Source organism: Podarcis liolepis (assembly GCF_965112155.1).
Source record: "Podarcis liolepis genome assembly, chromosome: 3".
Lineage (NCBI taxonomy): Eukaryota > Metazoa > Chordata > Lepidosauria > Squamata > Lacertidae > Podarcis > Podarcis liolepis.
In genome coordinates this window covers 97663071-97682861 of record NC_139557.1, presented here as the reverse complement: position 1 = coordinate 97682861, position 19791 = coordinate 97663071, and the positions used below count along the sequence as shown (strand labels likewise).

General features: G+C 41.7%; 1 protein-coding gene across 1 annotated transcript in view; it reads left to right on the top strand.

Moving 5' to 3' along the window:
* The window catches only part of PROX1 (prospero homeobox 1), a 76765-nt gene that overhangs the window by 23349 nt on the left and 33625 nt on the right, over positions 1-19791 (top strand). The window contains exon 4 of the mRNA XM_083494354.1: positions 6625-6819. Within this exon, the coding sequence (XP_083350480.1) occupies positions 6625-6819 (195 nt within the window). The remainder of the gene's footprint in view (positions 1-6624; positions 6820-19791) is intronic.

Below are 19791 nucleotides of genomic sequence, written 5' to 3'. Positions count from 1 at the left end.
ACATCGCATTAGTTTAAATTTGCCGTGTTAAAATTCTTCTCTTCTTGCCTTTTCGCTCCCCCCACCCCCCAGATTCTACAAAAACTTTAGCCATGATCACCACCTCTCCTCCACTTTGGCAAATTTGCCTTCTGTGCTTCAGGGGTGTTCTTAAACGGGCCTCCTGTGAAACTGGCCTGCTGTTCACTTAAAAAAAAAACCCAAAAAGAAAAAGCTGGGATTTTGTATTTTGTTAACTACCTTTCACTTTTTGCTTACATTTTTTTTTAAAAAGAAACTTGGTCTATCTTGTTTAGTTAATTGGCTTCTATTTAATCAATTTAAGCATTGGGGTGTTTTGAATTGCACACCCTTCCTCCCATTGGTTGCAGCATTTTACTTAGAAATATTTGTGCTTTGTGGGCTGATTTTAATGGGTTCTTCTTTCATTTTTCTTTTTGCATGGCATCCATGTATACGTACATTCAACATATTCTGTCCTACTACAGTTTAGGGACAAACTGGTTTTCTAGGCTTTTTCTTACTTCTGCTTTTTTTTTAAATTTGAGAAGTGCTTTGAAAACCATTTTGTCCAGAAAGTCAAGTAGGATGTTGGCGAAGAAAACTGAATGTGTGTATTGCTGTTAACGACTGCTCTGTCATAGGCTTTTGCTTAAATAATAATAATAATACAGTAATGCATCATCCATACAGTGCCTATGCCTGGTTAATAACCTGCCATGACTCATCCAATGGGCCAATGAAAATGCTTCTGTGGCAGTATTACCTGCAATGCAACAATGTAAAGAATTCTTGCTCTGGAGACGTTGGAGCCATTGGTGCAGCTTGACCGCAGAATGGCTCGAGGGAATCCTCCTAAAGGCTCTCTCTGATGTTCTCTCTGCTCCAGGGTTTCCCAAACTTGGGTCTCTGGCTGTTTTTGGACTACAACTCCCATCGTCCCTAGCTAGCAGGACCAGTGATCGGGGATGATGGGAATTGGAGTCCAAAAAAGAGCTAGAGGCCGAAGTTTGAGAAGCCCTGCTTTGGTGGATGCCGATGTAGGCAGCCCTACAGAAAAGAAAAAAGTCTCGCTAGTATGTAGTGCCTGTTGTCTTTTTTCAGCATGTGACAGCCGAAGTCGGTCTTCTTGCGATGTTGCCGAGTGATATGAAATATTTTGATGTTATGCCACCTTATATTTATATAGCATCATTCATCCAGAAGAAGCCCAAAGTGCTTTACAAACAGCCAATATAGGGATCATTCACCCACCACTGAAAGGCAGCCACTTCCGTGGTGGAAGGCAACAGCCATTCGGGGTCAGCAACACCACACACCAGTAGATGTAAATATTAGATACATTCCTCTTTTCTTGGGGGAGCGGGGTTGGAGGGTGGGTTTCCACGTTTAATATTTTTGGAATGTTTTATTTCATGGTGGGTAAAGTCAGCCTCTCCTTTAACCTGCTCTGTAAATTTGGTTGGGCTGAATGTGTGATCCGGGCTGGGTTAATGTTTATTTTAGGCAAGCTGCGAAGTAGACGCTTGTGGGAATTGTGCACATAATTTTCTCTCTCTCTTTTTGCATTGAGCTCCTTTTTTAAAAAAAATAATGTCAGGAGATGGGAAAGGGTTACTTCTCTCAAGAAAGGAGATTGATGTCTTCAGTCTTAGCCAGACAGAATGCTGGTACAGTAGTCTGGTGGAATAAGACCAATACTACTGCTTGCTGAAAATAGGGTGTAAGAAGGCAGTACCCAACCTGGTTCCTTCCAGATGTTGTGGGCTGCAATCCTTTCATTCCTGACCGTTGACCAGGCTGAATGGGTCTTTCTGATGAGTCTAGAACATCTAGAGGGCACCAGGTTGGGGAAGGCTAGTGAAAAATATTGACCATTGGCCTTTTTCAGTCAGGCTTGTTCACGTAGACTAGCAACAACACTAGAAGCTCATCACAGTCCTTCTGCCTGATGTTCTTCAAATGGCTATTCCAGGAATTGAACCTTCTGTGGGCTAGCCATTCAAAGGTGCCATGCACAGGTCAGGAAAATGTGGGTGGGAATGAGGAGAGGCGCTCTGTGGGGAGGGGGAGGCCTGCAGGCTCCTTTTGAGTAGATTCTTTCCATGCGCATGGAGGTAGTTTTATTTATAAAAGAAGAGAAAGGCCCTGTGATAATGGCATGCTTTGGGAGGCATGTTTACTTTCATCTGGAATTGCAAAGGGGCATGGTGTCACCTGTAAACTTGTGTCTGGACAGTTGACCCAACTTACTTTAAACCAGTTCTTTTATTTTTTTAAAAAAATCAGTGTATCCTCCATCTCAAGTCACCTTTTTATAGTATTTAATCAGCCAGACCATGCTAGGCAACAGTAATTCAAAATCAGCTTGGCTAAACTTTAGTGTCAAACTTTTGGTTGGTATTCAACCAACTCTTACTCAGAGTGGGTCCAATCCTATTAACGAACGTGGCTATTAGCCTCAATAGATCTACTCTAAGACATAGTTGAACACCACCCTTTTGAAAAAGAAAGCTTTAAAAAGATTGCGAACAAACTTTAAACAAACAAACAACCTCTCACAATTTTCACAAGTTCATGCCAGCAGATACAGAACATGTATGAATCACTACTTCAGCAAAACATTATAGATCATAATATGCCAGTCTTACCAGATATCCCTGCTGGAACAATAGGTTGGGGTTTTAGTCCCACTGAACCCCTTGGTGTAAATGATCAATAAATTGACTTCCTAAGTATTTGCTATGTACACAGGCCGCTAGTTAAGACAGGTGAAAGAGAAACCCAATGCAACTTAATGCATGAATTTACATAATGCATTATAGCCAAAAAATCTAGACACAATTAGACTAACATGAGATACCCTGGTCTAACTTAGCTGCATGAGAATGTTGCCCGTACTCTCAAAGACCAAAACCAATGGGTTCAGGCGTGCCAACTTAGCCCCGTGACTGTGTGTGTCTGGGGCCGTGGGTGCCATGCCAGCGCTCATCATGGCCCTGGCACTGAAATTTGTGGGTGCTTGGGCACCCAGGGCCTCAGGGAGTTGGCACCTATGGTAGGTTTGATAGTGTAGCTATTCATGTTTCTAGATAAGAAAGAGGTCTTGAAGAAATTTCTGGGTCAGATGCTTTTAGTTAACGTGAAGGAAGAACCAATGGAAGGACTTCATAATGTACGGTGGCAGAATAGGAACTCTTTCTGTTGTATTAGCAGTGCCTATAAAAAACCTCAAGGAACACTCTTAACACTAATGCAATCAGGGAAGAAAGGATGGATGGAGCCCATCCTCCAGGGTCCTTCTTTCCACCACAACCCCATGTGCCCCATTAAAAATCCATTCCAAAAAATCAAGAGATCATTCAGAGTGGCCTCCAGTGCGGCATGTGAATCTATAGTTGGAACAGAATCCCTGGAAAACACACAAGGGCTCTTTGGAACCCAGCCCATGCACTGCAATCTATCCTAATACGTTGTACAATAAATATACAAAGTCCAGTTTAGTTCTCTGTGCTGGTCTTGTACGCAAAGGAGCTTATTCCCCCCCCCCAAAAAAAGCCAATGTAACCAATTTGAAAAGAATAAAATATTTTTCATACACAGATAAGCCCCAAAAATCTTTCGTTTGTAAATAAATCCAAACTGATTTCTGTGGATCAATCTTGCTTACTTAGTTTATTTGAAATTGTCCCATTGATTTTTTTTATTTTTCCAATCGCTTATGCATGAATCACCGTACCCAAATTTCACCCTTGATTTTTCTGCTGCTTTACTTAAGGAGCTGCCATTAGTGAGGCTGTATAAGATGCAACCATCTTATAATTTTGTCCCTAAACTGGGGGAAAGGGGAAATCTCCTGAGTCGGTATTGTGGGAACAAAAAAGGATTCTCCTTGTATCATCTTCTTTCGCTCCACTTGATGCCGATTTTAATGTATAAGCTAATAATTCTAAGACTACTAAATACAACAGATTCAGTGTCATTTTAGCTTTGAAGAACAGGCGCTTCCAGGCTTTTCAACCCAGCAGTGTTAAATGATGTATCTCATTCCCTCCACCCCTTGAGTCAACTGCTGCCTAGCCAGATTAAGGTGTCAGATTGATTTGTTTTATACATCTTTTGACCATGCTCATTGAATATTTAGGAAGTTTCTTCAGCCCATATTGAGGCTGAGGTATCCCGTGGGAAGCATTAATCAAAGTCACAGAGACTCTTACACTGTGGAAACACAGACTCTTTATTGTAGCGATTAGTTTTTGCAGTAACACATTAACACACTACAGAGCTTTTCTTTTATAGAACAATTGATCCTTTTCTTGTACTCCACTAGAGAAGGGGGGGGGGAATAATTAACTCTTTAAAGTTTAGCAATTTTAAAAAGACTGATTTATCTACACCAGAATGTTGAGGCGAGAGAGGGCATTTGTCTCTGTGTTTGTGTGTGTGTTGCGCACACATTCGTATGTATGCACAATTAACTCACTCTCCGAATGTTTCTATACTATTCGAGCTGATTAGTTTTGTTCCTTAAGCGCTTATGTCTGTAATTTTTGCATGTCTTACTTTTTTTTTGTCCCCTCTAAAACTTTCTCTGATGTTTCCATGCTGCAGCAATAAGCATTAAATCTCTCTTTCTGTCCTATTGCTAAATAATGACATGCGCACCTACTTTTTGTTGTTGTTGTCCACATTAGGTCATTCATGACCATTCTAGAAAAAGAATCCCCTTTCTATTTTCCTCCCCTTCTACAGTACTCTTGCCCATATGAGACAATGTCTTGTAACAATACAGGGGCCTAATCTCCATGTCAAAGCAATTTTCATTCCCCAGTGCACACCCTGCTATCATTTTGTAATGTTTTGTTTCTTATTCTAAAAGAATTAAAAAGGAACAGTAAGCCGTCACGGGGGCCTGTAGTCCTTATCTCAGTGTCTGGAAATTTGGACAGTGTATTTTACTGCTGAGATAAAATGGAAAGAACTCCAAGTTCAGCAAATCGTAATGGGTTTAAGTTCTATTGAAATCGGTAACCAGAAGATCAGATAACGGGGGTCCTTCAGTTGTCTTTTTAATCAGGTTCCCCGCAAGGGCTGAATAGAGACAGAGCAGACACACAGAGTGAAAATATAATTCTTGGATAGGTTAAGTACATGTTTGAACTCTTGCAAGCAGAAGCGATTTGATGATGACTTAATCATTTTCTGGTCAATTATCTGTAAGGACCCTTGCAACTGCATGGCAATTATGATGCAAGTTGGCCTTTTGGGAGAAACACCAGTCTCCCTGCTTCTGTTTCCTTGTTACTTAGATTCCCTGCCATAAATTTTCATTCGTTTATTATCTTTGCTAGCATGGAAACAACTTTCTGTGTAGTAATTACAGCCCCAATGCACACTTTAGCTGTCATCTTGTTGGAGGCCTGGATGTTCTCATGGCCAGCATTTGATAAGTGTTCTTTGTTGATTTTTGATTAATGCACATCTCTTTCTGGGGGCCGGGGGGAAGTGAATGCCTGTGATGACAAAAGGCAGGGGGTAGTATATCAGCCTGCCAGATATATAGCTATGGATTTATTGGTTTTAACTTGGCAAGTTAAGTTGCATCTGTCCTTTACACGCAGGAAGGGCTGTCAATAAGAAGGGATCAGCTGCAACGCAGTTTAGGTGACATCTTCAGTTCAAAGGTCAGAGGAACAGTAAGGAAACTTGTCCTGAGAGACGTGGGCACTTTTAACCTTGACCTTCTGACTTCTAATAAAGGGATCCAGTGCATTTTCCTCCATCTTACGGATGAGCTGGAAAACTTTAAATTTGCTGGACGGAATGCCAGGGATTAATGGAGGATTTGCGGATTTCGATACTCAGGATATGATAAGCATCTACAAGTCACATGCAAATTTTTTAATTTATTTTTTGCAAAGTGAGAGCAACCCTATAGGAAGGCCCCATTTTTGTTTAGAGTGTGTGCAATAAAGAGAGAGGGGATTCTTTTTAGCTTGACATAGAACGAGAAAGGAATTTTGCATCAGATCTATGTGACACTGAAATGTAACCAACCCCAAGTTACTTATGTCTGTTACACCACCTGCCCATAAATATTTTCTAAATTGATTTCACACTTTTATTTGTGGGGAATAACTGCTACATAATAGGAAACACATTGCACCCCCCCCATATTATATGTGGCCTTCAATGGGCAAGACATAGTCACATTTTACTGTTTTGGCCACTCATCTCTTATATCAGACAAAATACATCAGCACAAACCTGGAAGGTACTGGACATCTCCTCCTATAAGAGCCTAGAAGCTTGCTAGTGGTGCCTCAAAATTTGAAAGTGCTTTCCATGCATGATACATAACTTGATAGAAAAGCAGTGCTCTTTAGCAACTTTAGGAACGAGATCCAGTTCTTTCCCATTAAAAAAACTGGCGCAGCATTTTTCTATCATTTGACTCGACCACTCAAGCCTCTTTACCCCTTGGGTTTAAAAAAACCTTTTGAAGCTTGGCTATGGGGCGGTTTGGAAGAGAAGGGGTGGATGTAAGAAAGGATGTTGTGAAATGGGGAGGAAAGAGAGGACGTGTCAACGCTCTAATCCTCCTTGCTCTTCTGATTTCCACAGTTCAACAGATGTATTACCTCTCAGCTCATCAAGTGGTTTAGCAATTTCCGTGAGTTCTACTACATTCAGATGGAGAAGTATGCACGCCAAGCCATCAACGACGGGGTAACAAGCACTGAAGAGCTGTCCATAACCAGAGACTGTGAGCTGTACAGAGCCCTCAACATGCACTACAATAAGGCAAATGACTTTGAGGTACGCTGTGACCTTTCTGGGTTTCTTCCTCTTCTATGCATGCATATAATTGAAATTTTCTTTTCCCCCTCCCTTTTTTATGCATTTTCACTTATTTTGGAAACTGTTTCTTTTACAGTGCCCACCTTGCGAATGATGTTAATGTGTTTTGTTCTATGTTTTGTTAAAAAGGGAAGAAGGTCATTTTTGCCTGCCTTATCAGAAAGCAGGAAACTTTTCTGTCTCGATAGCAGAGCGCTGCATTTGAGCTGCTTGCGTTTCAGCTACATTTTCGAGAGCTATTTTCTTGAAAAAGCCACCCTACTCGAGATCTTTTGACTGTAGCTAATCGTTTTGCAACCCGGACAGAAAACGCAGCTCGCGAGCGAAACAAAAACAAACAAAAGCACGACTTAGTTGTGTCTCGGTTCCATTGAAATCAACGGGGACTAGGCCTATCTAAATGTCTCTGGATTATACCCCATGGATTGGCAGCTTTGATTGAAACTCTTCCTTACAGGCCAACAATGAGCGGGTATGAGCCAATCACCGAGGCCTTGGCTCAGCAAGCGATTGTTGCTAACCTGCTGACCTTCCGTAAGCCCCACGGTGGCAAATTCCTCCGTGCTGATGATAAGCATTTTGCACTGTCAGATGCAGGGATGAGGCGAGAGGGGCTTCTGGGAGTTGTCACTCTGTGGCATTGAAGCCTTGTGGCAGTGCGTTGGTATTATCTGCTCAAAGGATGGGCCACATTGTTTGGTATAAGCTGCACAGTGGCGTGGTCAGAAGGGGTGGCAAGGGCTTTTGTTTCTTTCCCTATGGAAGTAGTACTGTGCTAGGTACAAAAATGTGCTCTGAAGCATTTCTAAAGTGATTGCCATCACCATCATCATCACATCTAAGTGATTCAGTTGGAAAGGGACACAGAAGGTTAGGATGCAGATTTCACTTCTACACTTACTCATTCACCGGAGCTTTTTATTTCAGGGTGTGTTGCCAAAACAAAACAGCCATGGCCCATCAGGCTTGGTCTTTATCAAATGTGTGCCCTACCTTGCGGTCCTGGCTACTGAAGATCCCTCTAGACCAGTGTTTCCCAAACTCGGGTCTCCAGTTGTTTTCGGACTACAACTCCCATCATTCCTAGCTAGCAAGACCAGTGGTCAGGGATGATTGGAATTGTAGTCCAAAAGCAGCTGGAGACCCAAGTTTGGGAAACCCTGTTCTAGATGCTGCTGGACTGTAGCTCCAATCATCCCTGGCCTTTTATGGGCCATGCTGACTGGGGCTGATGGGAGTTGGAGTCCAGCAACCTCTGGTGGGCCAATGACTACACTACTCTTGGATGGAGCTTCTTCTGAAGAAACCAAGAACAAAAACAAAAGGAAAGTGCATTTGACACCCTCCTAATAACAATTTAGCAGAAGATGAATAAGGGTTATGTGTACAATTTCACAATATGAGCCTCTTCTCATAAATCACGTCTCTGTCTGAAAATGTAAAAGCATTAATATGCATTTATATATTGTGTTGCCCTCTTTCTGTCTTTGAGCTACCCATGTGAGTCTTTCTGTGTTGCACAGTTTAAAGCATGGAGGAAATGGCTTTTAATTGGAGCAGCCTGAGGCTGCAACATAACACCTATGGTATATTGTTCCCAGTAGTTTGCAATTATCTGATCTGGAGATTGCAGCATAATTTTTGCCCCCCAATAAGTTAATTTCTTATAACACAGAACCCCTTTCACTTGTGTTCAAATGCATGGCTATGAAATTCCTAATTCATACAAATAGCTGGATGGCAGCTTTAAGACTGCTATCCACAACTCCACGCACTAGGCTGAAAACCTGGACCTGAACAGGCCATTACTGCATATCGTTTAATCTGAAGGTATGCATTCTTGCCTGATCAGCGGCCAGCCCAGGTGACTAGCACTGAAGCAAAAATGACATGTACTGTGGTGTTGAAATTGGATCTGAAGTCCTTGAGCAAATGGAGCGTTTTCCATATTTAGCATCATCAGAGTTCCTCCCCTTCATATTTTTATTGCTGATCCTTTAATATAATTGAAGCCTGATATGCCTTTCATCTTAAATAATTTAAATGGATTTTCCTAAACCTTTTCTGCTCGCTTCCTCTTACGGAGTTAACATTCATAACGTATTGAAGAAATGGGGATAAAATCTCATAGAAAAGAAGGGACTCTGGGCGAATTATGGAACCTGTTTTCCTTAAGATCTATTACTCAACATACACCTGCCAGAGCCACAGCACACATTGTGCAAGCGGCGTCCCTGTGGACAACACACATGCTTTTTAGACTCATGAATGTCCTTCAGCAGTTCATACGAAACACATCCTCACCCCACTGTGGAGCTGCTGGGGCCTGCCTTTGCTCTAACATAGGAGCTGGCTTTTCTGACTTCCTTTCACAATGCCTTGGAGCCGCCAGCAGCTGTTAACAGAACTCAAATAAGATCCTTAACAATCCTCATGCCTCCTTACTTTAGATTTGTCACAATCGCCTCAGGCTCATAGCCAGAGGTAGCTGAAACACCTTGCAGAAGGATTTGGTGACTGAACGAGTAATCTCTCTCTGTTTGCGAGAAGTGTACCAATTTGTTTCTGCGTTTCTGTCATTGGAGGTCAGTTGAAATTGTGAACACATTAGGCTCAGCTGCAACACAAAACTGAACCAAATCATCTTTAGTAGTAAGCAAAACTTGCATTCTGATGAATTAAAGATACGCGTGCTGGGGAAGGAGGATTTTCATATGTCCATCCTTGCGCGTTACTGTTTTCACAAATGGTAACTTATAGAGCATCCTACTCCACCCTAATTCATTTATGTTTTCAGCACACATTAAATAGAAGCTCTCCCTCCTAAATAAGCAAAACAAAAAACACCTCAGCAGCTATGTGTGCTGTTTGTGTAATCTCTAGTATGTTTTAAACTCAAGTATCTAAAGACTGCAATTCTAGACACACTTAGAACAAAGCTCCATTGAACTTGCAAGTAGACATCTAGATATGCACTCCAAATGCGATAGAAACATACTTATCCTGGATGGTTTGCAGAGAATATTTTAAAGGGAATCAGAACATGAAAGAGACAGCAGCTTTCTATGGGTTTCTTACAAATGTCACACACACACATATATTATTTGGTTTTAATATTTAATTGTTAGGGTGGATTTAGTTAGCTCTTTGTTCTCCCACCGGCTTTCCCCCAGTTATCTAGTGGTAGTAGCACTGGACCAGTTCCAGTTTATTTTCAACTTCCTTGCCCACCTAAAGATTAGGTAGGCTAGCATATCAAACTTGTGAATGGCCACTGAACATTTTGGGATTTTGCAGAAATCTAATTGCTTGTACGCTGTGAGTGGCAGATCAATTCAACCTAGACGAGGAGCACTTGTTCATATTACACTTTGTTCCAATTGCACTTAGATACAGCTTTCCCCATTGCATTTCATACTTGGGCAAATTTATCTGAGGAGAAAAGAAGTGATTGTGAAATGTACTGGTGGGATTCAACCGAGTTGTTATGTGCATGGAATGAGGTCCACTTGTGAATGAGACCTTTCCCACTTTGTTCCCCATACCCTTTAAATCTGCTCCAGAGGTTGGGGTGTAAGAGGGGGAAGTCCCATTGCACAAGCAGATCTCGTTCTGTGCTGGCATACCCCACTTAGCACTATGTTGAATTCCACCCTATGTACCTGTGTAAATTGCTGTTTCCCCCCTTTAAAATATACAGAATTGGCATTTGGGAAGCAAATTAGCTGCACACCCCCTATCAACATGCATTCCACACCAGTTGTGGTTCCCTGTGAGCTCCTAGATATAAAATAGATACATTGCATAAATACTCATGCATGGATGCTTCTACTTTGCAACTAAAAGTAGCTTTGGGAAGTTGATTTGCATTTGGGAACGGGCATTGAAAACAAGAGTTAAACTCTCCATCCTGCCTTACAAAAATCAGGGCCTTCTGCAGCTGCTTTGAGGAGATAGGAGGAAGGTGTCTGGAAATCCAGTAGCAGAACTCCCATGTCATGTGGTCCTCAGTTATCACATGCCGTGAGAAGCCCATGGTGGGATACAGGAGTGAGACTCATGGACTTCCCCTTATGCATATGTTCTGTGTAAATTGGACTTGCTCATGGCAGACAACCAGCCCTTTTCCATGGTGTGGACCACATCTTCAGAGCCAACCTGCATAGGCACTCTTGCCTGTATACCTGCTTAAAGGCTATACATGCAGTATGGAAGATGAGCCAAAGGCTGACTCATACACCATGCAGAGTGTGGAACCTATATATCTGGTCCACATGTCGCTGTCTTGTTGTATTTAATTGTTTTGTGGATTAAACGGTATTGGGGATCAAGCTGCTAAATACTGTAGCAAGCACTATGCTTACAGTGAAGGAAAACAGGTGAGTGAGGAGAGGGGTCATCCCCAGTAGCCCTTCAGCCAGACATTGATGCATACAGTGCTGTGCAAACATTTGAAGGAAGGGAACCTTTGCAATCTGGAACCCTGGTTGCTCAAGGTTCCAGATCATGTTCTATATCCCTATAGATGCCTGTTCAGATTTGGCGTGGCCCCACTTCCCCACTTGTGCATGTATTAACTGTATGTAAAACCACTGAACAAGGCTTGCAGTGTTAATTTTATGGAGAGAGACAGCTGAAAGGTCTCATGAGACATGCTGGAGTATCCTTGGAGCCAAAAGGTAGGCGGCTAAGGATGCTAGTTGTGCAAGCAGCACCTTGTTTCAGTGATTGCCAGTGTGTGCAGGTATTCCTTGCAAAGTCTACCCTCCCCTATTCAATGGAAGTATCTGCTACATGGACCCCTAGAAGCTGCCAGTTGCATTGAAGCGAGTGGTGGAAGGCTTTCGATGGAGGGGCTTCCTGGTACACTGCTGCACACATGGTGTTTGAAATTAGAAATAAATATATACAATAAGAATGCACGAACTAAAAAGTGGACAGTATAGCCAGTAATATATGCACCTGTTTTACGAGCACGTTTGTTTATAATATGGACATTCGTAGTAGATTTGAATACAATAAATTGTGATATACTTTCATAAATAGTGTTTCAGTCACTGTAATTTCTGACAAGTGGGTAGTCTCTGTTTGCCTTTCATAAGCAATTACTTAGAAATGTAAGCTGAAAAGTCCCTGTGTCATGTGATGGGGAAGAGGTTCACCCCCCTCCAAAAAAAAGGGAACTTAAGGAGGAGGTTGAAAGAGGGCCACTCTTTCCCACTTCATTTTCTAGTTGTGTGTGTTTTCCAATGTTCAGATTAGTAGCTGAAAAGGAAGTTGAATGGCCAAGAGAGGAGAAGAGAAATGGGAGCAATATTGGATGCCCAGGCAGGAAAATGGAATAACTAGGGGAGAACCAGAGAGAGAAAAAGTGAGATCTGAAGGGGATGAGGAAAAAGAAATAGAGTGTGTGTACGCGCACACACGCACACACACAGATTGGCTGCAGTAAAACAGAGTCTCTTGAAATTGTGTGGTTTTTTCATCCTCCCAATATCACATAACAGAAACATCTGTATCCATTGACTGAAATGGAAAAAAACCCCTCATGACTGGTGTTTTCCAGCACTGCCATGACTCAAAAACATGAATACAAGGCATGTATCCTCATAACTTTTACAAGGGTTACTCTGAAAACTACCACCAAATCATTGGTTACCTCTGCATCCAGAGGTGTCCTGTAATTTATTGGTGCTTTGGTTTTCATCATATGTAAATTTTGTGGAGATCCATGACAATCTTTGCCTGTAACTTCATCAGTGTTTTTGTAATGCTGGCAAGCACCAGCTCTGTGACTCTTACTGTGGACTGTACCAACATAGACCTTCAGAGCCGACAGGAAAGCCCAGTGTGCGTGCGCTTGCTCTCTGTGTCAGGGAGGGGTGTGTCTGTGTAGAATTACCAAAGGGAGGGGGAAGAGAAGGAAGAGGGTGTGGCACCCTCTCAAAACTTCAAATCTGTCATGGGGCCCCCAAAGGTTGGAAACTTTGGTATAAAGGAATAGATGTAACATTGTGGGCTGGTCATTGTCTAACCAACTACAGTGCGCTATTATTTCTCGGATCTCTCACAATTCTATAATCTTTCAAGTGTATCATTTTCTAAAGTCATGTCTATCAATGCTGATTTAAAATCTTCAAACACGCCCCCCCATACAATACATGTAACTTAGCATTAACGAAAATGCCAAACCGCTGATTGTTCTACCCATTATATAACGTACGTACTATTTTGCTTTAAGTCTGAAAGTTAACAACAATCCACATACAGACTGTAGAGCATTTCATGCCCCCCCCCCCGGCTTTTAGTTTGCTTGGTTAAAGCCTCAGACATATCCCTGTGAAATATGTAAGCGACTTTCACCCTAATGAAACAATGGGTCAAAATTAGCTGAGGTTGATTAATTGGTTGTGGTTCTGACTTCTAACATCCATGGCATGTTTACCAGCAATACTGTTGCAAACATTCTGGAATCAGACTTCAAAAACTATGTAGCACTGTGCATTTAACCGCTGGTACCACCTAGGCTGAGTGCCTGTGCAAAGGATGCCTTAAAGCTAGGCTTCATATTTTGAGTGAGAAAGTTCTAACAGGATGCAGTCTCTCACACCAGGGCTAAAAATATTATTTTAAAGTATGCAACAAAAAAAGTGAGAGGCATCAGTTTTAAAGAAGTTTGATGCGGCTGCAACAATGGTAGGACATTAGTTTGCACTTTGCAATAGGAGTAATAGGACTTCATTTGCACTTTGTTATATATTGAAAATGCCTGGCTTCATGTATTCTTCAGACATTTGATAGCAGTCTTATTTCCCCATGCACATATATTATTATTATTTCATAATAAGCTCTAATTCCTCTGATGTGCAACAGAAGAATTTGAAACTTAAACATTGGGGTTTGAAAATAATTAAAACATTCCTGCTGGACTGATTAATTATATCCAAAATCAATGAATGGAAAGATTGCAGAATGGGATTCGTGGCGGAACTTTGTTCCTCTATTTTCCATTAAAAATATAGAGACGTTGTAGCTATCTCGTTGCATCTTAAACAATGTTGATTTTTATTTCTTTAAAAAGTATGAAAACATCCTTCAGGAAGGCAGTTTCCCTCAGCTCAGCCAGTATATCTCATTTTATTAAATTCAGTTGCAAAAGTTATGCAAGCATAAAGTGGCGCTGTAACAATATTGTAAATGCCACTTTTAATTGTTAATGAACCTTGTGTGGACCCCTAATAATAATTATACGTTCAATTGTTGTTTCTGGTTCAGCTGAGGAAGTTCTTCCTGAAACAGTATTTAATCAGCTGAACCAGGCATGGCAATTGAAGGGTATATGTAGTTTTTGACTCTCATTTTGATATTTATCCCCCTTGGATTCAAGGTGTTTGCTACTACAATGAGATAGGCCCGAAATGATGTGCGGGCTATTTGATTTAATGTCATTAGATTTTATAGCTCCCTCTGGCTATTTTCCCCCATTGGGTTACATTTAAGCACAGCAATATGAAGTTTTTAAACCTCCTTACTCAACAGCTCTATTAGTTATAATGTGCCGTGACCTCTCTCAACATTCTTAAAGAAAAAGATACAGTGTAATGTCACTTTACTTTGCTTATTGTTCTTTGTTGAGGTGAACAAAGCATTTTCTACAGTGGTTATAGCACATAATTATACAGCTTTCAATAGTGGTGTCTTGGCACATATCAAAGTTCAGAAGAGCCTTTAGGAGAGAAAAAAAAGATGTTTTGTGGCAGCCTAGTGAGGGTCTCATCTTTCCTTCAGAAAATAGTTCAAGGCTCTTCTGTCAGGCTTCCTTACTTAGAGCTTTTTCCCCTCCTGCTTCATAAAGTTTAAAGGGGATTCAGTGGAGGTTCTGTGATCTGTTTCCTTTGAAAGATTGTTCCTTTGCACAGAGAGGTCCTTTGACTTCAAGAGTTCACAGATTCATGTCTTTAGGTATCATATGTCTGACCTTATCAGTTACTCTATTTAATGTCGGAGAAAAAGTCTCAAACTCTTTTGTGTTTGTCTGTTTTTCTGCCTCTGTGAAGTGATTTGGCGGAGAGAAGGGGTGGGGGGGAGAGAGAAGGGACCATCCTTTTTAACGCACCACGGCGAGGACGTTTTTTCCTGACTCCAACCTACCCTGTGGCTTTTTGGCGGGGAAGACGGGGCGCAATTGCCCTTGCCTGCTTTGTGTGTGTGGATAATAGAACGATACAAGGCCAAGCTTGCGCACACTATCTCTAGCTAGGAATCGTCCGCTTTCCTAGCCACCCACCCCTAGATGCAATCTATTGCCTTATTTCTGGTGGCTGCTACTTTAGCTTTCCAACAGGCTGGGCCATTTAGCAAACACAGAGAGCGAAACGGCTGGAGTGCTGGGCCAGCAGTAGGCTTTCCCTTTGCTTCGACCTGCCCCAAAGGCTTTGATAATTAATTGTCCTTCAGAGATGAGGAAAGTTCAGAGACAGTGTGTGCAGCAACGTCTATTGTCTGACCTTCAGTTCTCCTCCGTTCGGCTCTTTTCCCTCTCCCCTTCACACCACAAAGGGTTATCAATGGGAGCAGAGAGCAGCCGCTCCTTCTAAGGTCCACAGGTGGCGGTTGTGGCGCTCTGACAAGAGCCCGATCATTGTGCTTCCGCCGCCGGCGGATGAAATGGGCTCGGAAAAGTTCTGACAAGCCTTTTCAGAACCCTTTCTCTCTCTTCTTTAATGCCATATACATTCTAGCAGAGCTATTCTGCTAATTCTTTGGGAAATTTAATAGGGTTTCTCCCCACCTCCCTTTCCCTACCCGCCTGCCTGCCTGTCAAAGTGCATAAAAGAAGTTATCATTATGCACATCGGCTGCAATCTTGTATGATGGCCTAGGCCAACCTGGAGCCCTCCAGGTGTGCTTGGACTACAACTCCCATCAGGCACAGCGGGAGCTGTAGTCCAACAACATCTAGAAGGCATCAGGTTGTTGTAGACTGGTATAGCCATTTAATGCAGGTGGGATTGCTGCTGAATTCAGCATGGCTCCCTTCTGAGCAAGCTTGCATAGATTTGCACCGCGACTTTCATTTTTTAGCCACACACAATTTTAAGAAGGAAGACTGCTATGGATCCATATGCAGAAAACGTGGGTTCATTAGCTGGGTGCGGGGGAATTGCTAGGTACTTGAACAGCTCAGGGCACATGCATGGAAGCTGTGCATGCTAATTTAGGCACAGATTTAGGTCTCTGGGCAAATTAAGATGGTGGGTGGTGCCTCAACGGCACTGTGCTTTGCTCACAGGTCTGTTGGGCGTTGTTTCTTGGGAAAAAAAAATAAGTTGGGAAGAAAAGGGTAGAATAGACAGGAGACATGGGACTCAGTGCAAAAGGTCCTGTGAAACACCCTCCCATCCTATGTGAAAGAAATAAAGAACTATACAACTTTCAGAAGACAACTGAAGGCAGCCCTGTATTGGGAAGTTTTTAATTTTTATTATGTTTTTATGCATGTTGGAAGCCATCCAGGGTGGCAGGGGTATAAATAAGATGATGATTAGGGCTCAGGGGGCCCTGATCCACCCTGCCCGCCAATAATGCCCCCGTCATTAGGTTGAAGTAAGGGTTGCAGTTACCTATGGGGGGAAAAACTTTTAAGACCCTGCACTGACAAATACGAGAATATTTCCAGTTTAAATTCATTTTTATCTCCACCAGCCAGCAATACACAAAGGGGAAATGTTTAAGGAAAATACTGACGGAATAGCATTGAAAATGTCTAGTTTTTTAAAATAATAATAAAATGTTTGTTTCTGTCTGTGGCAAACCGTTGTCCTATATTAAAGATATGTGCACACGCGCACACACAGAACATCTTTTGCTAGCCTTTCAAAATTTGAGTATCCTCAAAATTCTTCAGGTATTTCACCTGAGGAAGAACTCATCATTCAGTGGTGCAACATCTGTTTTGCATGCAGAATGTTCAATCCACAGCATCTGCAGATAGGGCCAGCAAAGTCACCAGTCTGAAGAACTGGAGAATTGTTGCCGGTCGGTGCCAGCAATACTAAGCTAGATGGACTAATGGCCTGACCCGATATAAAGCAGCATCTTATTTCCCTAGCTCTGAATTCATCACAAATTTGCTTTTGTGAACCTGTAAATGTTATGGTCCTCCATTGAGTTGGCTTGCTGGGAATGTTAAGTGCCTTGGTCAAACCTCATGACCAAGCTAACTTGCACGGAGATGGTGAGTGAAGATGGAAAATCATTTGCTCAATCCATTGCTGTTGTAAATAACTAAACAAATATGGCCTGTCAGTTTTTGGTGACAAAATAGCTAAAGCTATGTTAACTCTGGTATTTCATTAAGGCAGGGAATGCAGTGTGGTTCTCACTAGATGGTGTTGGACTACAACTCCCATCTGCCCCAGCCACTAGTCGAGGATGATGGGAATTGTAGTTCAACATCTAGAGGGAACTACACTGGCTGCCGCTGCCTTAATGATATGGTTTACATAGCTTTATGGTAAATGGTGTGCCACTTCAGGCTCCCTGAGAAATGTGTGCCTAATTAAAATTGTAATAGCCTAATAATATCTATCAAAGAGCAAAGAAGCTGGCGTTTGCCGAGCAGATTATTAATATTGTTTTACCGTCTGTGATTAATTTAGAATCCTCTGTGGCATAATTATTAGGCTCTGTAAAACAAAATGATATACATGTTCTGTTGTTTTCCCTAATGATATAGTAAGCAAAGATTTAGTTAGAAGATGTAAGGAAAGTACACAGAACAGAGCATTGCCTATTTTAATCAAAGTTACAATATAAGGGTGTTCAATACAAAGAAACCGAGGTGGTAGGGAGGGAATATGGCACTAAATTATCTACCGTACAATCTCTCCATTAATTTAATTAACTTTGTATGTCTGTAGAGTTCTAAACACTTGGTTGAAGCTCACATAATCATAATATAAGTGAAGCAGCTGTGAAAAATGTCACTCCCCACATATGTAATCCTCTATTCACTTCCTCAGAAGTAAACTCCATTTAACTCAATGACAATTTTCCTCTGACTAGGATTGCACTGTAAGTAAACCAACTGGGTTACTCAGGTCCTTGTTATATAATGATTAACTTTCTTATGCAAAAACCTTTTGAAACAAGTTTGTATTATTATCATCATCATCATAATCACCAGTATTATTATTATTATTTTAAAAACAACACCGTAGCAAACTCTCTAACATTTCTCTGATGAAAATAGGGGCATTCTATTATTATTATTATTATTATTATTATTATTATTATTATTATACCCCACCCATCTGTCTGGGTTGCCCCAGCCCCTCTGAGTGGCTTCCAACATATATAAAAATATTGAACATTAAAAAAATCTCCCTATACAGGGCTGCTTTCAGATGTCTTTTTAAGGTTGTATAGTTACTCATCTCCTTTGCTTCGTGGGCCACATAACTCCATACCTTCCAACATTTATCCGATGTAAATAGGGACACCCTAAGGGAAAGCGGGACATTCCAGGATCAAATCAGAAACTGGGATGGCTTTTGTAAATCCAGGACTGTCCCTGGAAAATAGGGACACTTGGAGGGTCTGCTGTAGGTGAAGCAGACACAGCTTATGCAATTAAGGGATCATAAAAATTTAAAGTTAATCTGATGAATTTTTCATTAGACCCAGATGAAAAGGGCCATGTTGAAGCAAAGAGCTTCGCTTGGAGTCTCTCCTAGAAGATGCCGACTTGCAGTACTTAACGAACACAAGCAGGTTCTTATTTATTGATTCCCAGTTGTGTCGATAGAGACTGCCACAGCAAAGAGTTTGGGGGACAGGGACCATAGGCTGTCCACCGGGAGAAAAATTACGTGCATATTCATAAAGCTGTTGGGATTTCCTTTCTTAGTGCAGAACAGTACCCTGGGAAGAGCTGCTAATAAGTTGTATATTTATAGTAAAGCATTGGAAGTGTTCTGCTCTGTGTAAATACAATGTGCTTCAGATATATTATCCCAGTAGTCATTGAATCAGTGCTGCAGATATTATCCCTACATTACAGATTGGGCTGTGGTGGTGGCTTGCCTCAGGTTCTCCAGTGGTTTATGGAGCTACAATCCCACCAACTCTTAAACTGGGGCAGAAGTACCATTGAAAAACAAAGGGACTTGACTTCTCCATAAACATGGGACTGCACTGTCAATAACGAGAGATCTGGACTTTGAAACTCTCAAGTCATACTCTTAGCTACTATTACACTACCTTTTTTTCAAAATTCGTTTGAATTTGTGCCCTGTGCAGTCCTGTACTCTTGGAATAAGAGACAATAGTGATGGGGTGGAGAGAGAGAACATTTTGCACATCCAGTCAATATTAGGCACTTTAATTAATTGTACTTCTCACCAGCCATTCAATGAATAGTCCCAAACAGGTTACCAGAAATGTCCCAATTAAAACAAGTGCAATTTACATTGGAACCAGAAACTGAAACCACCAAACAATGGACGGCAATGAAACAAAACAGTAGCACTGAGGAGCAGTATAGGGCAATGAGGAGGAAGAAAGACATTCTTTGCCACAGCTCAGTCGGTAGAGCATAAAATCGTAGAATCATAACATGACACCCTTAATCTCAGAGTCATGGGTTTGAGCCCTACACTGGACAAAAGTTTCCTGTTTTGCAGGGGGTTGTTCTAGTTGGCCCTTGTAGTCCCTTCCAACTCTGCAATAATACCGTATTTTTCGCTCTATAAGACGCACCAGACCACAAGACGCACCTAGTTTTTGGAGGAGGAAAACAAGAAAGAAAATATTATGAATCTCAGAAGCCAGAACAGCAAGAGGGATCGCTGTGCAGTGAAAGCAGCAGTCCCTCTTGCTGTTCTGGCTTCTGGAATAGCTGCGCAGCCTGCATTCGCTCCATAAGAC